Source organism: Sinohyriopsis cumingii, chromosome 6 (genome assembly GCF_028554795.1).
Source record: "Sinohyriopsis cumingii isolate HCF-2022 chromosome 6, ASM2855479v2, whole genome shotgun sequence".
In the NCBI taxonomy this organism is placed as follows: Eukaryota; Metazoa; Mollusca; class Bivalvia; order Unionida; family Unionidae; genus Sinohyriopsis; species Sinohyriopsis cumingii.
In genome coordinates, this window is record NC_142966.1 from 132,735,713 (window position 1) to 132,756,017 (window position 20,305).

The 20,305-nt window shown below is 35.6% G+C and overlaps 1 protein-coding gene across 1 annotated transcript in view; it reads left to right on the plus strand.

Annotated features, from left to right (window-relative positions):
- LOC149798008 (uncharacterized) overlaps window positions 1-19,653 on the plus strand; it is a 30,282-nt gene extending 10,629 nt beyond the window's left edge. The window contains exons 6-8 of the mRNA XM_089963098.1: window positions 715-795; window positions 10,566-10,643; window positions 17,097-19,653. Coding sequence (XP_089819224.1) covers window positions 715-795; window positions 10,566-10,643; window positions 17,097-17,849 — 912 coding nt within the window. The 3' untranslated portion in view covers window positions 17,850-19,653. The remainder of the gene's footprint in view (window positions 1-714; window positions 796-10,565; window positions 10,644-17,096) is intronic.
- The last annotated feature ends 652 nt before the right edge of the window (window positions 19,654-20,305 follow it).

The following is a 20,305-nucleotide window of genomic DNA, read 5'->3' on the forward strand; positions in this document are numbered from 1 at the left end:
TGTTTCCGCAAAATTGCACTATATCTACTTAACGTATCAACCGCTCTGGTAGCTTAAGTGGTTTGAATGTGGTCGTTTGTTCGAACCCCGGCCGAGCCATACCAAAAACACATAAAATGGTACTTGCAGCTGCCTCTCTTAGCGCTCAGCATTAAGTGGTTATTGTTAGAACTGGTCGGCCTGGCGTGGGACATGATGCTATATGTCTGCGGCAAAATGCTCCAGTGTCAGACATCACTATAAATTGCAACACTGCAGACTTCGTAGCGGTATGACTAAAATTGTTAAAGGTACGTTAATAATCCAAATCTCTCTCTCTCTCACACACACACACACACACACACACACACACACACACTAAACGTATTTCTACCAAACTTTTCTTCTAGCTAAGACTGAAAAGGAAGAAGCCTGTTGATTTCGGGGTTTAAAGGGTAAAGGTTAAGGTTAATCTAACTGAAAGAAGCCAGTTGGTTGCTGCACAACATTACAATTTTTCTTCATAGAGGACTATTTAGCACTGGGTGATAATATAATGTATCGTTCTTGTTACTCTTTTAGGTATTATACCTCTTTAGATCATGTTATTCATGAATTTTGATGTATTTTAATTTTACGATTAAACCCCACTTGTGACTGATTTGATTTTTGTTATATGCTGGTAGTTGTCTACTATTGCTAATGGTATTAATAGGTATTATTTGTACTGATTAGGAATCTAGTAAACATGCAAGTGATGTGTCCCAGTCAGCCATGAAGACGATCGAGAAGCTTCTATCGGGATCTTCTGAAGGGGTTAGTATAAATCCTACTGGGGTGGGTTTTTCTATGTTTTATCATCGTCAATATAAAAATTGCTTTCATTGTTTTATTTTTAACACGGGGAATATTCTACTGGCTAATCTCTCCTGATCCATTAAATGCATGTCTTTTTATATAAAAAAATGAAATTCAAAGCAGTTATCAATTAGCGGAACTATGATTGAACGTTGTTGTCAAGGTACATAAGATTTTCCTTATTCCATTGTCATGGGCAAATCTCTCCAAGCAGACTTGTGAAATATTAAAGAATGTATTTAAAGATCAAGAGATGCATTACTACAAGTACTGCTGCTTCAGGCTGCTGCAAATACTGATTATGTCTAGACTAGATCAACTTTCGCGATTTGGCGCACGAATTTAGTTTTTTCATTATTCATAAAAAAAATCCGGAGAATATAGCTTGACAAACTTATAAGGATGACCTTAGGCCCGAAGCGCGTAGCCCCCTGAAGAGCGGGACCTGGGGCGGTCGCCCCACTTGCCACCCCCAAACGCCGTTCATGGCTTTAGGTAAAACAACTACTACTAATATTACCATTGTCCTCGCACGTCTGCTAACAGCATGGCTATTGGAGTTGCCTCTATGCATCCGCCTGCCTTTCAGGTCGACCATTTATTCGTTCGTGACAAAACGAGTCATTGATTATCCTCCACACCGCTTTCACACTTTTAATGAAACCAGGTAGGCCATGTATGTGTTGGTGTAGATATACACAAATGTTTTACTTATTTTGCTATGACTGTATTTTGGGGATCATCTTAACAATATGATCTGAATGTTTATTTTATGAATTCAGTCTGTCCTCACTTCGCAGCTCACATCAGATTAAAACTGTATAAATTGAATATGTGCTTGCTGTAGATGCGCAGTAAGGCTTTACTCTTTCCCTATTGTCCATTTTTGTGGAAAGTACTTGAAAGCTTGTAAAACAAGATGTATTTGGGGAATTCAGCTCGTCGTTTCTTCTCCTTATTTGCTGGTTGGAGAAATTTATTGAAATTTGTGTAGGCTTGATAGATATGTAGTTGGTGTAGATAGATGCTCAAGAAGATTTTTTCTTTTCCGTAGGTCCACATTTGAGAAAATGTATTGAAAATTATCACAGAAAGTTTGTATTTTGGACTCGAGTTCGTAATTGTTTCTCCTCATACTGCTTTGAGGATTTAAGTGGAAGATTTAATTCAAAATTTGCAAGCTAGACGTGTGGCTGGTGTAGATGTGTAACAAGTTTTTACTTTTCTTCTCCAACACAATTGTATGAAAACTTGAAATATTATACAAAAGAAGAAAACTTTCCGATTGAAGTTTGTCATTGCTTCTCCTCATTAACTGCTTGTAATATTGTTTTATCCCCGCACTTCATGGAAGAGCGGGCATATTGTCGTTTCATTTGTGTATCAGCCTCTCTGACAGTTCTTTCGTCTGTCCGTTCGGCAATTTATCCATCCCTGTCCCAGCTATTCCTTGGTACTCGTTCTACATAAGAAAATTTTATTAGTCTTTGTAGGCTAGATTCGTGTTTTAATATTTTCTCAGGCCCTATTTTGTTGAGATAATTCCTACCTGACTCGCCTGCTTAAACAGATATATTTCATCACTGCTGACAATGTTAAAGTCTAGTGCTATTTTCTTGAAGTCACGTATCTTAAATATCAGTATCTGTATTCAGTTTAACATTTAAAATCCTATTACTATAAGATCAACAGTATTAAGCTTTCTGTTAATGGCTGGACCGTCCTTATAGTTTGGTCTGTACACTTTGGGGAGGGGGGCCTAACATGTAATGGACTTTGCGTTGTAAACTTGCACTGCCAATAATATATGAAGGCTAAGCACAGCCAATCGATACTGGTATCAGCTGAAGCAAATTCTGTTGGAAACAAATGTTAAAAATGAAAGGTTAGGAAATCTTCATTCATCATTTCTAAAAACCATGTCAAGCAGGATTTTAGACGTGTTCCAGATTTGGTTTGTAAGTGCGCGTTTACCGTAGTCTAAGTAAAATTTCACCAAGGCGCTATCCATACCAGAGTTGAAAAAATTGTTGGTGACATTGTCAAACTAGAATTTAGTCCGGTAAATAAAAGATTTCTGGTAATATTGCAACATTTTATTCAGCCACTCAACCAGAGTGCTTAATGAGGATTTGTTGTTATTGTTATAGTCATTGATTTTAAAGCATTCACTAAAACTGGATCTGTTCCTTCAGTAGTTAGTGTGTAATCAAATTGCCGTTTCATCTAAGGTTGCAGTTTTAGAGAGAGAGAGAGAGAGAGAGAGAGAGAGATGCAAAACACTAGTGAACACCATTTTTTTAACATCACTCTTTTATCAATATTAAGCCTAAACACATTTGTGAGGTTGACAACGTTGTAAAGTAAAGCTAGACACCCAATCACCATCAGGGCCGTAGTGAGCAATCACGGGCCCTGGGGTAAGAAACACCCGGGTCTCTCCTAGCTCTTGTTCAAAAAGATTTGTTCTTTTATAAAAAAATTAAATTGTTGTTCGGCCCGTGCTCCCTTATCGGTTCATACTACGGGTATATATCTCTGGTTGCCCCCCCCCCCCCAAATCTTGTCTGCCCTGATCACTATAATGAAACCACTTTTACTGTTAATAGTATGCTATAGTGAGAGGGACGGTGGGAGACATTAACATTACTCCGGAGAGAGAGAGAGAGAGAGTGAGAGCGAGAGGAATGTAGAGTCAATAGACAGATAGATAAGTTACACAAAAATAGAAGATACTTTGTATACCATCAAGATTTAATGTCTAAAAATGGGCTTATAGGTTTTCACAAGATCAGACTCTCTGAAAATGTAACAGTGTAGCATGTTATAGGCGGAAAATGTTTTTCTGACTTTTAACAGAAATCTAAGGTTTTCAGATCGGCGAGTTTTACAATTTAGGTTTTGTTGTCGAATTTATAAAGGACGGCCAAGGAGTGTCCTTTCATTTTTTTTTTTTTCTTCAGTGTCTCTATATATGCATAGTGATTTTGTTCAAGTTTCATAACTTTCAAACTAGAAGTATGTAAAGATGATATATCATAATCTGGTTGTGTGACAAAGAAAGAGAAAGGAAATTGACATTACGCATGAGAGAGAGAGAGAGAGAGAGAGAGAGAGAGATGGTCATCATTATATCTATCTATCTATCTATCTATCTATCTATCTATCTATCTGTGTATGTGTGGAGAGATCACACATATCCTCGGATGTGCAAGAATGCTGTATTCTCCATCGGTTACACTCAAAGTTGACGGAAAACACTGACGTACAACACATTCGTCGATACGAAGGTTTCATTAGATATCAGATGTCAAGGTTGGCCAACGACAAACTTGCACCATCTTGTTTTACCACATCATGGCAACGGAAAACGATTGTTTCCTTCATGCCGCATGTGTGCTGAAACCTGCAATGAAGACCAATCAAATGGCCACGAAGACCAAGAATGCGCTTTGACAGGAACATTGGTGTGTGCTGAATTGCTCTATGCTCTTGATAGTGGACAACAACCGTTTAAACTGTACGAAACTGTACACTTTCTTACCACAGAGCAATGCCAACACAGTGGAGACGACTCTAGTGAAAGGGGATTTTTTTCAGGCAAGGTCAACACATTTCTAAACTCGAAGCAAGAAGTTAGTGACTATTCTTCATATTTTAAAGACGAATTCAAAGAACCGTATCAATCCTTAGAAGGAATCACTTTTCAAACTTGTGGAAAAGAACAAAGGATAACGATCGTTTGCAAAAGTCATGCTGAATTCTTTGCGGGGAAAACTATCGCAGACTCTCAAATTTTCAAAGATGGAATACTTGTACATCCACGTGAATACAAACAATTCATCCAAGATAAAAGAAAACAAATTTTGCTCTTGAAAAGATTTGATTTTGGCGACTTATGAAGAATTCTTGAGTGTGCACTACCTGCTAGTTTAGCAATATCATCCTTGCGGGGTACATGAAAGCTAGTGCCGGTTTAAAATTTGACTCTGTTTTGGAATCTTTAGGAGACAGAGTTCTATAATTCGATACGGATAGTTGCATGCACATTAATGGACCTGTATTCTCTCACCCACACATCAATGACGAATGTGTAAGAGCTTGCACCTATGAACATTCTGAAGAGTTTACTTTGAATTTTGCCACTGATGGACCTAAATATTACGGCTACCAGTATAGCAACAAGCAAGGAGAACACAATACAAAATGTAAAGTGAAAGGACTGACATTAAACTATCGTTCCAGGCAGATGAACTTTGACTTCTTAAAGAAGATTTAAAGATAAGTAAATATCAAGACTTTTGTGTAAAATCAATCGGTCCTCACAAAATTAAACGTTGTCAAATTATCAAATTGTTAGTCGAATCAGATCGTCTACGCCAAACGAATACGACTTCCCGGTTGCACCATCTTACCGTACAAATCGGTCTCCAACATAAATAAAATTCCAAGACGTCAAGATCATTGCGATTGCAGATGCTGATTTTCTGACTTTGAAAGATGAATTCTACACAGAAATATCCAATGTCATATACCTTTTTGTCCACAAGATCGTCAGACCAAAGTTCGTCCAATAAAGAAAATCATTCATTAGTCCCTGAAGATTATATTCACATTCAAATCACACAAACAGTGACTTCGAGAAAATTTAGAATGACGTCTTATACGTACACGATGAAATTTAATGACTTCAGGTCTGAGGTTCCTTCAGAGAAATCAGCTGTTGCTGTTATGGTCTTATTTTTTGACTCATTGTTAACAGGAATCGAATGAACAGTATCAAGCTAAAAATCAAGTTTTAAAAAATGTACTCTTCGTCCTTACCAATAAGCGTGTATGTTTATAGCATGATGGATATACCAACAGATATACGAATGGAAGGAGGTACGTTACTGGAACAGTTGTGGTTTCGACGCATAAAAACAAGAGGTAGTCGACTATGTAAAAGATATGGCATGTGACTGATGAAAGAAAGACAATGAAAGAGAAAAATGAATTTTGTGTTTTGAAAGGTGAATATTCTAAACACAAGTTGAAATGTTATGGCTGGATCGTCCGTTCTCGAAGTGATTGGCGAGAAGTCAGATAGTCAAAGTTACTAAGTACTGTATCTTTGTAATGGTGTGAACGAAAACGTATTTGAACTGATCAATAGTCCTTCAAAACTTATCGTTAGGTGTTACAAAGACTGGGAAACGGCTTACACACTACTGAAAGAAAGCCATTGAGAATCCATTTAGTCTGTAGAAGGAATTTCTGTTGAAGACTATGGGATCGTATCTGGCTTTAGTCAGACGAATCGTGTCATCTTTGGTGACATGTTAGGAGAAAACGAAGAAGAAATAATTTTGGTTTAGACGAAAAGAGTACGAATCTTATGCTTGTATTAAATATAATAATCAAAAATTATTTCAGCAAAATAAACCTCATTGTACCACCATTATCTATGTATATAGTATGTGGTGTTATGTAAAATTCAAAGAGGCTAATCGCAAGATTAAATATTTGTCAAACAAGATTACCTTGACTAATTATGTTTATGATGGTGCCACTCATTAGCCACATACTTATTTACTAAGCAATTTAAAAAAAATAAAAAATACTACTCCCAATTATTTTATATTTTGTACGAATGTTTCACAATTGGTGCTAAGAAGGAGTTTTAGTCATTTGCACATCACCCTCCCCGTTTTTGTCTAACAATGACAATGAAAATGTCATTTGCTAATTTTCATTCTAATATTGCTCAATATGATTTCCCTTCAGTCTTATAATATTGCCAAATCGATTCTTGTACCGCATGTTATCAGTCGCAAAATTAATTGACAAGTACGTGCACAATTGTTAGAAGCTGATCTCAAAGAAGTACTAAGATGTTTTACTTTGAAAGAGTGACAATTTTGCTGCAAGACTTCATTTTCATTCACATTCCACATCAAACAAAACTTTTTGTTTGGAAAAACAAAAGGTGTTTCGCCACAGCTGCTGACTGATCCAAGAATAAATACACAGACCACAAAGCAAATCATAATGAAACTAGGTGAAAGTGGATCTTCAGTGCGTGTAATGTTTCACTCACGTTTAAATTGGAATCCTAATGCCGATGCCAAACAGTGTAAGCGACAGACCACCAAAAAGAGAGGTATATCAGTTTTATACAAACAATTTCCCGTTCAAGAAAGAGAGGTACTGCTGCAAGAACACGCATAAACTTAAGAAAACCCCGCTCCTTCTTCTACGTCGACGTCTTCTCCTGTTCTAGCTGCTTCTTCTGCAGCCAAAAAAGGCAGAACATGTGTATTACGAAGTGGTTTGTTCAAAGAAGAACTAGCAACATTTGGTCCATTGAGAACACAATTATTACCTGTATTAATTACTGGACTCGAACTCAAGTATAATGAAGAAGACTTCTTGGAGGCGATTCACTTAAATTTTTTCCTTCTGAAACAAATACGTAACACAGTACACACCATCATCGTCAGCGACCAAATAAACCTTCTTCCCAAGAAGAAAAAGGACTCTCTTTTTGTTTAGTTCGGTTTGCTCTGTCTCTGGCGAACATAGCAAACGTCATCTTGTATGAAGAATGACAATGCTTTGGAAATCAGTATTTTGAGAGTAGTAATCGTACTATTAAAACGTGAATCAGGAACTTGTGGCGATAGGGGACGAGGATGTTTTCTAACCAGATTAATAGCAGCCACATACCACTAGTAAAGAAGTAGTCAGTCATGATGTAAAGATGGTCAGAACAAGAACGACACGAAGTCTGATGTTGTGCTTGTCACCTGTCGTAAAGAATTAAACTTCACACCATAGAACTTTGTTATGACTGTTAAACTGATCATCATAGTCATAAGCAACACGACATATAATTGAAGACTTCCCACTCATCGAATTATTTGAAAGGTATTAGCAAGGTAAAACTCTAGCTTGAACTCTGGACTTATTATTACATGTGAACAATGACTATATGGGAACTTCATTACCTTCTAACATCTGTACAAAGCTTCTTAGAATCAAGCGGAGTTTTAAGATGCATCATTTCATCGGAAACAGAACAACGTTGGAGCTTTTGTCATCAACACTGATGACTGTCATCGACCAAGAACCCACTGGGTAGTCATCTACTTTTCCAACGAATGGTGTGGACTATTTTGATTCTGGAGTATTACTTTATACACTCAATCCAATAGTGTGATATTGCAATACTGAGGATCCATTGTATGTGTACAATATTGTGTTAATTTTATTCGTCAACGTACTCTTGGATTTCGCTTAGAACAATGTGCTAGCTTATCTTGGAAGTGGTTTCACTGATAATGATGACAAAATAGAAAATTGGTTTTGTAAACATTATGGTCATCTATTTTCCCTAGCCCTGATACGTAGCGTACATCGATGGGTAAATGACACTGTAACATATGATTGGAAATCTACTTTTCCATTTACAGCGTTGTTAACCTTGTAAGTATGATTATGTCTAATATATAGTATTTGTACATAGAAAGTAAGGGTCAAGTCCTAATTCTTCCTCTTTATTAATTAAAGTTAAATTGAATATTTTTTTTTAAATGTCGATTTTGCAAAATGGTGTTGATTAATGTTTTGTATTTCTATTTTCTTTCTTTCTTTCTTTCTTTCTTTCTTTCTTTCTTTCTTTCTTTCTTTCTCTTTATTGCAAACACACATACATTCTAATAGACGCACACATACACACACATAGTAGCACACGTTATAATCTCTCATTAAATCTGAAACCTTACATGGAATGGGCATTTGTGATATACTGACCCCCGAACAAATAACTACAGTTCAAGTGAGAAAATTACAACAAAAAGTTGCTGCACACAAATAGAAAGAAAGAAAAACAACTCATAAGTACAGTCACTGACTGGCTGAATAAACTCTTGAAACATTGCCAGAAATATTAAATTCACGTGATCGAATTCTGGTTTAACAATGTCATAAACAAGTGTAACTCCCATTTGAATTGCGCCTATATAAATCTTTGACTTAACTTACGAATGAATCTTTAATTGCGTATTCCAAGATTCCGTCTGTTCTAAGCGAATCTCTCTATATTTCTGGTTGTATCAACTAGTTCTGGGAAATTTCCCAACACGGTATAGTGTTACAAGGTCATTTATGGCATTAACACTTGTTAAACAGAGCCATGTCTGCATCTTCGTCAATTCTGGAACATCATCTTGTCACTTATCTATTGGTCCTTGATTTTCTTAACCGCTATTGCCGGTATATCGTCTCCTCTGTACGTTGGGTGTTGTTGTTTAGATGTTCACATATAAGCATTAGTTAGTACGAAGCCGCGTTAGCTCATATGGTAGGGAGTCGGACTCGTAATTTAAGTCTCAATGGCCTTTGTAAGGCACCGGCTCTCCTTTGCTCTGCCTTATATAGCCAATAATGTGTTAGTAGTAGCGTTAAACCGAATAAAGGCAAAACGCTATTTACTAACTTCCACACAATACTAGGCATGTTTGTGCTACATAATTGGCCACTTTTGGGCCTTTCTTATTGTCCTTGATCATAATGGTAGAGTAGCGTTTGGTTATTAGGTTTGAGATTGGATTGAAGCAGTCTATCAGTTATATAATAACCTGCCATCCAAGCGAATTTCTTCAATTTGTATCCTTGAATCTTGTCTTGGCCAGTGGCTTTCCAGATATTTGGATCTCGTAATAACTTCATCAGGGATTTTTTTCTTTCACTGGTATGTTTTTGCTGATTAGTGCCAGTGAGCTCCTGGTATGGCACTTCGATAGCTATTTTGGTGCACATTGGCTGTCGTTACACATGCCTTCTTTTTAGCCTTGGATTTATTGGTTTGTTTGTGTTGTTTTAATCTGTCTTCATATCCCATCATGTTTGTTATTATTTCGTTAGATTTGTTGTTTCAATATTTATATTACTTTCTGTGCTGAATTTTTATTTACATGTATGTCTAAGGTATGGTGTTTCAGTAATCACCAGTTTTCGGTTGTGTGTCTTTTTGCAAATTTGAGAAATGTTCCATCTTGTATCGTTTTTTTTCTGCAGTCACCTCGTTCGTCTTGGAGCTGAATGTCTTCTCTTTATATGTATATTGCCTAGTTTTTAGTCCAGATCCATAGTTACCGCCACTGTATCGCTATGTGTCAATGTGTTCGTTTGTTCGATTTTCCAGCATGGGTTAGTGGTAGTAAATCGTCTAATTTATCATTTCCCTCATAATTATTTGTTAATTTGTATTTGTTTTTGGCGGAGTGTCTCTTTTTATTGTTTCTTTTCTGGGCAGCAATGAATTCTCTTTTAGTTCCATCTGTATCCTTTTGGATTTGTATTGTATGCCTAGCGTTTATCGCAGGGGTGTCTGTTTTATTCTTCCTTTATGTGATATGTTGACATTTAGCGTCTGTCTTAACGCTCATCTCAACCACTTCTTTGAGGTATGTTATCTTTGATATCGAGAACCAACTTTGTTTTCATCTGCGACCTCTATTGAGAGGTTGATGGCCCGCCGTTTATACAATCATTGGTCAAAAATACCCACCTTGATGTGGTATGCTTATCAAATGGTAATCTTCAGCATTTCCACTTCCTTTTTAGCAATGAAGCACACATCGTACTTATTATCATCAATCATTCTGACAGTGTTATTTACGTTCCGCAAAAACTCATTTTAGTATAATTAGACATCTATTTTAAGATATCTGTCTTGTTACCAGGCTAATTCTGACTGCAAGCGGTTGTTGAGGGAGGCCCGGAAGCATGTCGACATAAAGAAAGCTGATGGTCTTCTTCAGGTACTAGTTTTGTTTCCATGTTATCAGTTACACAATCCATAAAATGAAAAGCACCATTGATGTATGACTGGGTATTACTGATATCTCATACTATATCAAATAGACAATAGATTGGAGGAGAAGAGTTTCTTTGTTGACACGAAACCTAATCTTTTTCTGTTGAAATAACCCAGCACTTTTGTAAAATAGCACATTTAACGCATACAGTATTCATCAGGTAGCTTATTACCTCTTGCTTTATATGTAACTCATCCAGGCTTATACTGTTTTATAAACATTTGAATACTACTTATCTAAGCAGAATCTAGCAATATATTTCGCTCTTAGAAAAAACAAAACAACTTATAATTAAGAGTGCTTGTGACAGACATCACCATATCCAAAGAAAGCTATGAATTTTTCATGTTTAAAGACTAAGCAATTTTCATCATATAGACATATCTTTTTTTCCTGTTTCGCTTAGGACAATTAGGACTAGACAAGGATACATGTGCAAAATTGAAAGCTGAGACAAAGAGAAAGTAATGTAGCATATACTAATAATAAAGCTATATATTGTGGGGTTTGTGGGAGAAGCTTAAACTACCATTTTAATTTTTGCATACTGAAAGTGCACTGTCACTGTGTTCTTGCGCTCTTTCTTCTTAGGGTTTCAGATTACCATCACACTTGTTAATGGAACCGAAGTTACAGAATATGGAAACCATGACTACAAAATGGAAATATGTTATTATTGTTCAATACGGTTGCCTCGAGATCAGTTGCACAACTTGTAAATAACAAAAACAGATATGGGTTTTCTTTCTTCTACGAATACGTCATTATTAAATATAATCAGTTATGTTCTTTAAATAAGTAGCATCATATATTTATGTGTAATTTATCAATTAGTAGGTTCCTCAGTTTGGCTAAACTATATTTGTTAGCTCTACAGGTCATCGTTGGTCCTAAGTAAAACGAGGTCCCTAATACATCTAGTGTAGCCGCCGTAATTAAAATATAGCCATCGCTCTTCCTTCCGAACGCATGGTTGTATCGGCATGGCTCTCACCAAAGGATTTCTTATAATATTTATTTCGTCCTAAATGAAAATGGTGCAAATCAGGCATCCAATAAATATTGTTATAATTATTTGGTATTTCTCCCAATATTCAGTATGGCCACCCCGCACCATGGCGGCTATCTTGACAGTCTTGTTCTCTTTACGTTTCCTGAGCAGATAGTCATATTGGGTGAAAAGGAACATTGTATCGTTCGAACATCTAATACGGCCATGATAGAGTTCATCTTATAAATCCGGTGATCTCTATCTCAGCTGAACTGATGGTTGCATCAAAATGGGTTTTTAAAACAAAACATCTCTCCTGCCTACTTTGTCCTGAATGAAAAGAATGCAAGTAGGATACGCTCTGTGACAGTCAATATGGCCGTACTGACATTAACCGAGCAAATCTGATTAAATTTACCTCTCCTAAACTGATCGCTATTTCTGTTTTGTCCTCAGTTCAAATAATCTAAGTTGAAGAACCTCTTAGACATCCACTGTGACCACTGTGGTGACAAGGATTCAAATTTTTGTTATCACTACTTATCCTAAATTGATAGTCGTACTGACATGTGGTTTTCATTAAAGGACTTCTTTTGATATATAAGTAGTTTATCTTGAAAATGAGTAGGTGATGTTTTTCTCACTAGAAGATATTTTACGATATTTAATTTGTCTTGCATGAAATTGGTACCGATATAACAGCCAACATGTCTGTCACAATAACCAAAATTGTATGATGTTTACTTGGGTCTAAATGAATATGGCACTTATGTAATAGCTAACATGCCAGCTACATTGAACATCTTGAAAATATTGTTAATCTTATTTTTATTGATCGCATGGTATTATCGACTCTTGATTATTTTACCAAACAAATAAAACTTTGATGTCTTCTTGGTCCCAAATGAAAATGGTTCCGAAGTGCCCGAGGCTATGAAATGTTAATATTACTATTTATCCTAAATGGAGCTCCATATTTACATGGGGCTTTGTATCATTTTTGATATGCCTAAATAAAAAGAGTACCGATATGACTCCAATATGGCCGTCATCATGGTCATCTTGAACAACTTGTTTTCAATACGTTTCCGAACGGATAATCGTATGGACATATATTTTTCAGTACTGACTTCTTATACTTTGGTTGGCTATAAAAATAAAGATAGTTATCATGATGAGTAGACCTCCATTATTGCCATCATAATGGCTCTCGTATAGACCTCTTCATCGCTATTTCTCATGACTCGATAGTTCTACTGACACTGGCTTTTTACTAAAATACTTTTTATGGTAAGTAGTTAATCTTATATGAAGAATGGTGCCAATCAGACCTCTAATATGGCTTCCATATCCGCGGTCTTGCACGATCATGTTATTGTTTATTGTTATTAAGAAAGTGTCGTATAAAAAATGGTATTTTTTTTAAATGCATCTTATGATATCTAGGTAGTCCTAAATTAATAAAATGTTGTTCAGACATCCAATCTGAATGCCATGATTGTTTTATTGAAAATATTGTTATTGCTATTGTTCCTGAATTGCTATTGTTTCTGAATTGCTATTGTTCCTGAATTGCTATTGTTTCTGAATTGCTATTGTACCTGAATTGCTATTGTTCCTGAATATAAACATGGAATTTGTTTTAAACGATTTCGTATGGTATGTAGTTGGTCCTAATCTGGGTGCCACTGCAGCCTTTTTTTTATTTAAAAAAAAATGTGTTATAGCTTTTTGTTGCTGAATAGACGTTACAGTGGTCTTCAATAGAATAAATCTTTCGACAGATTGATGGTAATACAGTTTAAACTCATTCTGATTAGCCATCCTTCATGACTCTGGCGTCTATCTTAAAACTCTTGTTATTACGGTTCCTCTTCGAATGCATTGTCTAATTGATGTGATGGGTTTTCAATACAAATACGTCTTATTTATGTGGTTGGTCGTAAATAAAAATGATCTCAAAATGTGACAAATCTTGTAACAGCTTCTTTACCTGAACTGCTGACCTTACCGACACTTAAAAAACAAACCAAAATATTCTTTCATGCACTATACAGTTGTTCCTGTATTAACATAATACTGATACATAATTTGACCTACAAAACGGCACTAAAATGACCTTATTCAAATCTTTTCACTACTTTGTATGACAGATAATTTTAATAAAAATACTTTAGTCAACACAACCTCTTGCGAGTGTACATTTACGAGTAAATTTTGATCAGACTTTGTATTTATTTTCATTCCAATGTACAATTCATTGGTCATGTTTTAAGGTCCGAGGGTTCTGTCTTTCCTAGCATGTGAATATGATAACATAAAGAAGTACCAGTGTACTTTATCATATAACTTAACGCAGTTAGCAGCTTTTGCATTTTGCTAAACAATAGCTTGAATTATACTATACCACTTAAAAACCTATTGTTTGTGTTGCAACTTTAGGTCTTAAACTATGTAATGGAATAAACCGAAAGCAACAAGTTTAGTAAAATCAACAAATAATTTCTTTTTCAAAGTTATAAAGTGAAAATTTAACAGACACAGCATTGTCAATTAAATTTCAAATAATACTAAATGGCACATGACAAGTCGAAACGCATAGAATGATCTAAATGAATTTCCATAGTCTTGAATATCCTGATGTACCAAAAGTCTTGAATGTCCTAATGCATAACTAGTCTTTAATGTCCTGGTGTACCATAATGATACAGGTCATAATATCTATGAATGAGTTCCCCGTAATCCAAAGTAGTGTTTAGTCGAAAAGTCAATGAGCATTTTGTAATTCATATGAATAGTTAATAATTAGTGCAGCGTCAGTCCATTCGAGTGACCTTGTTTGTTTAAAGTCTCTATCGTTTGTTTCTTTTAAAATATGTCTACTTTATTGCAGAGAAGGCACTGAAGAACGAAAGTCATAGAAAGGTTAGGTTGCGAGTGGTTGGGCTTGAGCATGAGAGTGGTGGAGATTTGTTGTTACTTATGATACGTAGCATTTTCAAGGGGAGGTATATATTTCATGTTGCAATACGAAGAAGATAATTACAATGCACGTAGTCAACAACGGATGTGCAGATGAATAGATTTCATATATTTATATTAATTAGAGTAATTACAAATGACAGCTGATAAAATCCTACAATAAAATCATAATAATATTAAATGGAAACAAATCACCATCAATATAAAGGAAAGCTACAACAATAGCAAACTAAAGCCTAATTTTATCATTTTTATTAATTAAGGTATGCAAACTACGTTGTCGCTGAATATGACGTTTTGGAATACCCAACACCAGTAAAGGAAAAAAATAATGAGATAATGATAAAAATATCTTCTACATGGCTGTCTCATGTCCGGTCCTTTTTCCATTTATGTTCATGAATGGAAATCTGCTACTCCGTGGACATTATGATCGCTGTTGCTTGGAGTATTACGCCCTGCTTCCAAACGTTGAACGAGGTCATTAAATTACCTATTAGTTGTAACCTTACTTTAGCAAAGAACGGGGACATTGTGGCTTCTCCTGTGCCATAGCATACCCGCTCGCTCAAGAACCAAGCAAAATGTTTTCTATGCTACATTATTTCCTCTATCAAAGCCAAAACCTACTGACAACATTCTATGCTAAGTCCTCATCTTTATTATAGGCTGTCCGTCTGTCCATCCGGCCTTATTAAAAAGTTTAATCGTTCCTGCTCCCGTACCTTTTTTGTGGATTTTAATGAAATTTTGTAGATTAGATATGTTGTTAATGTATATGTGCAAGAAAGATTTAAATTTGTTCTCTCCCGGCTCATCTTGTGGGAAATATCCTGAAAAATTATCGTTAAATTGGTTATCAGGAAACTTCGTCTAGTCATACTTTCTCTTCCAAACTGCTTGGAGGATTTTATTAAAACTTTGCAAATTAGATGTGTGGTTCCCTATGATGTTCAATAAGTTTTTGCTTTTTCCAACTGGCACTTTGCGTACATGTATTGTTAGAAAATTGTCTAAAATTGGTATTTGTGGTTATCAGTTTGTCATCGTTTCTTCTTCATTGGTTGAATGATTTTATTGAAACCTTGCAGGCTACACATGTGACGGGTGCAGATTCCTCTAACCCATTCTTGGGAAAATTTCTTGAAACAATAATCGATAATAAAGGAGTATTTTCGTCGTTCAGTCTATTATCGCTGCTTCTCCGACACTAGTCGGAGGCTTTTGATGAAACATTTTAGCTAGATATATGATTGTTGCACAAACGTTTCCTTTTTTCCTTTCGCCAACTGTTATTGTCATTTCTTGTAAAATTCTCGAAAGGGAAGTATGTGGTAAATTCAGTTGGTCTTCACTTCTTCTACCGCATTGCTAGGAAGATTTATTGTAAACTTTGCATGCTATCGATGTATATGGTGCAGATGCGTAATACGGTTTAGGTCCACTCATTAATCTGGGTTTGACCGAAACAAGGCTTTTCGTCGCATCTCCTCTGTGACCGTTTTGACAGTTTTAGCGATTCGGCAACAGTTTAGACTAGATGTGTAGTTCAGATAGATGCTGATATTTTCTTTTCCTCTGCTCAGTATTTTAGGCTTTGTCCTGAAACATTGTCGAGCAAGGTTGTTTGGAGAATTCAGCTGATCATAGCTGATCCCACGTCATTCATATGATTTTCTCCAAACTTTGCAGGTGCTGTGTGTGGTTAATGTAGATGTGCAATGAGGTTTCCATTTTTCTTCCGAATCCTCTTTTGTGAGAATATTTAAAAATATATCAGAACGGGTAAATTTCGAGAAATTCACTAACTTATTTATTATTGATGGAATGCTTTTTAAAATTAATGTTGAATATTTACAGACCTGCTAGTACGATCTCTTGTTGCTGCATTATCCTTGAGAGATTTAGAATGTATGCTTTATTCCATAGAGAAAAAGAAGAAAAAATACCAAAAGAAAGAAAGGAAAGAAAGAAACCAAATCAGGGTTGAGAATAAGTGCGGTGATAATGCATGTCTTTGAATACGTGTTCATTAAGTTGTACGGAGTCAATGTAATTTCAGAATTCTAAATATGTATGTATATATTTTTGGAGTCTGATTACCGTGAATTTATTTATGTAGATTAAGCCTATGTAGGTGTAGTTGGTTTTGCAAAAAAGAGTGGCATAATTGGCTACACTTACTTTAGTAAATGTGACCTTTCCAAGTATGGCTATGGCTCTGTGACGATTGCAGCTTTGAGTTGGTTCCTTTACATCATGGTTAGCATCAAGTACAAATTCCAATAGTCAGCTACAAATTTGCTGAATTTACAGTATAACACTATATGCCATTTACGTCTAATTATTTTTATAATAGATAATACCATATCACAACTATATGAGATTGACATCTTTGTAAAGAAAGCCGTAATGCATTTCAGGATTTTGTACGAGAGAAGCTTACAAGCTTTGTTGAAAGGACATACCTGCGGGAGGAAAAGTTATCAGTTTATATAAAGAAGTGCTTTCAGCTTTGCTGGCTTATGTCCATACAAGATCCACCCGTCGTTCTCTCTAAAGACCCCCAAAGAGGTACCAATTTTGACACCAACCTGTACAAACATTACACGCATTCTGGTGACATTATTGATTACGTGGTATGGCCAGCATTATTGCTCCACAAGGATGGGCCACTTCTGGTGAAAGGTGTTGCAGAGACCTATTCAAAACCTAGAGCAAAGACTGCACCCGCTATTTTCAGATCCGCAACAAAGGATGACAAATCCATTGACCGAAGTCAAGCCCAATATGAAAAGAAAAAACGAGAGTCAGCTTCTGATTCTGATTGGAGAGTTACGACGCAGCATGGATATAAAGCTCGAAATGATGCTGCATTTTCGTCTAAGTCAAGCCACGTTCCAATTGTGACGCAGACATATCCATTACATGGAGGCAAGTATAGAGTTCATTCACCAACACCCACTGCTCCAGAGCAACGACAGTTATCTGAGCAAATGCACCTGTACCAGACTGACGTTTTTAAAAGCAAGTACGATAAGGAGAGGTTTCAGAGGTTCTGTCAACATTGTATTGAACATGAAGAGCCATTTCTACGAAGTCTTTATGGAACAGATTATGATCGTTACTTCAGGCTTTTTCTCAGTCCAAAATACGGCAATTACAAATTTACTTAAACTGTTTTGTTAGTCATAGCTTCCTAAGCTGATGGATACAATAAGGTATCAGTATTATAGTGTGCATACCTGTCATTATGTGTCAGGTTCCATCAAATGCATTACAAAGTTATGTTTCTGATATTTTCTCCTGTATCTACCAGTGCTTTCTGTTATCCGTTTGCGTAGAAAAAGTAATTTTCATATCCAGTATTGATTTCTCATGTGCGTAGAAAATATGCAAAACTCATCTCTTCAAACTCAATTCATGAAAGTGAGTTTATATGTATACTTATTTCTGAATGTAATTCTTTATTTCTAAAATTGTAATATCGATCTTCCTATTCTCCGATTATAATTTTTTTTAAATCTCGGCTGCGATGAATCTCGCTGACGGCGATATTACGAATTCACAAAATGTGTCCTCCCATTCGGTCTTTGTCCTATTGTCCTTTGCCTTCCTTTTGTCAACGTTTTGTTTACCTTTGTTTCGTTTTCGAAGGCAGTATCTCATGCTTACATCTGCACAATATTGGAGATTGGCGGTAAGTTGTCAGGTTGGTTATTTTGTAAAAAAATATTATTTAATCCGAACAAACATATTCAAGTGTCCTTGTAAAACATCAGAGCAGAATTGAAATCAGTTTAGTTTGTGTACATGGAGATTAAGTGGTGACGGTAGATCAGATCAAACCTTTAAAGATCAAGGTGACATGTTGAATTGCTTTAGCTCTTAGTTTTAAGGTAAGAATGACTAAAAGTCTAAGTCTTGTGTAACAGTAAAAATATAACTTTACAAATATACTATGTCTCATGTTTGTCGTTAATTAATCCGATCATGATCAATACGCAAGCTTTTAAACCTCAGAACTTGACATGTAATGCACTTCTCCAACAGCGATATCTCATTTATCCGTCCCTATTTTATCTAATAATATAAGCAGCGTTTTTTATATCTTGTTATGTCCTCGAATTTTCAAATATAGCAAACAAATAATTAAAAAATCTAAACATCCGAATGTTTCTCAACTTGGCAATACTTGAAAACTAATCCGAAATGTTGCTGCCTATAATCGAAAATCCCTGACACAGAACATTTTAATCAAATTCAGCTTTCAAATAACAAAATGACGCATGCTCAAAAGTTACAAATCTATGGATCCTTTCATATGAAGACTCCTACGAAAAATATTCATCAAAGCGAATAAACCATGATTACTGATAACATATGTCATTTCATTGGTTAAAAATTACGACCAATTGATCCGCTGAAATGAAGATGCATTAGCTGTAAAAGAGTTTGGCTGACGGGTCGCCCGTGTGTGAAAAGGTGACTAGGAATATACAAAGATAATTTGTGTGTGTGTGTGTGTGTGTGTGTGTGTGTCCTTTTTGCTAGCAATAATTTGAATTCGACACATTTTGCAGAGGATACACACGAAGATAATGGTCTGCCACAAATGACCAATCGTTTTGAAATTTTAATGAATATTCATAAAGAGCCTTTTCTACTACTAAAATAATTATTGCAATTCATGTACCATGAGATCATAGTTAGCTGAAATATCTCGCTCATGTAAACCAAGTACAGTACCCATATCTCTGTATATTTTCATCTGCTGCAAAGACCAAAACGCACGACACTCTGCTTATGTAGGTCGAACGTAAGACCACATTGAAAAACTGCATGTACTGTTCTTACACGAGTAGAACGGGTGAAACAAATCATTTATACAAATCATAATTACTGACAAATACGTATTTTTACCCAAATTAAGATTGTCGTTTGATTATTGCTCTAATTGTCATCACTGTTATCCAACAAATTATCATAGCCAATGTTTAAATAAAAACGTGCGGTCATGCGAACCAGTATACTTGTACATTGTGCCACTTTACTGTTATTATCGAGCATTTATTTATCTTTTATTTGAATGCATTCTTGAGATATTAGTGCTCACAACCATGTAGTTTGTACTTTCCTAATTATCTATGTTATTATCCCACTCTCTTTCGTCTGAAACGGTTCATAATTGTATGAACCAAACCTAAAAGTCACAATGACAGTTCTGGCGAGACGTAATTTTTAGAGTTACCTACTGTTACGTTTTATGTATACGTCATGAAAATATGAAAATAACAAATAGAGAGTAAGGGTGGTACGCGAGGGAAGAGGTTGAGGTTAACATTTTGTGAAGTGTGGTCTAAGTTCGGCACAAAACAGTGATGCAATGCACAAGTTAAAACCAGAAGATGATTGTGATATTTGTCATGCGACAAGATTGGTATAATGATAGATAGACAAACTTCACTGATTCATTCCTTTATTTTCTCCAAAAAATGTTTTTAAACATGTGCATGACATATAAAACAAAACAACAGAGAAATTGCATGTAAGTATTGTTAACTTAATTGTACAATAATGGGAATAAATACTTGTATCTAAGCAACAATTAGAGAACGATGAAGTATATATA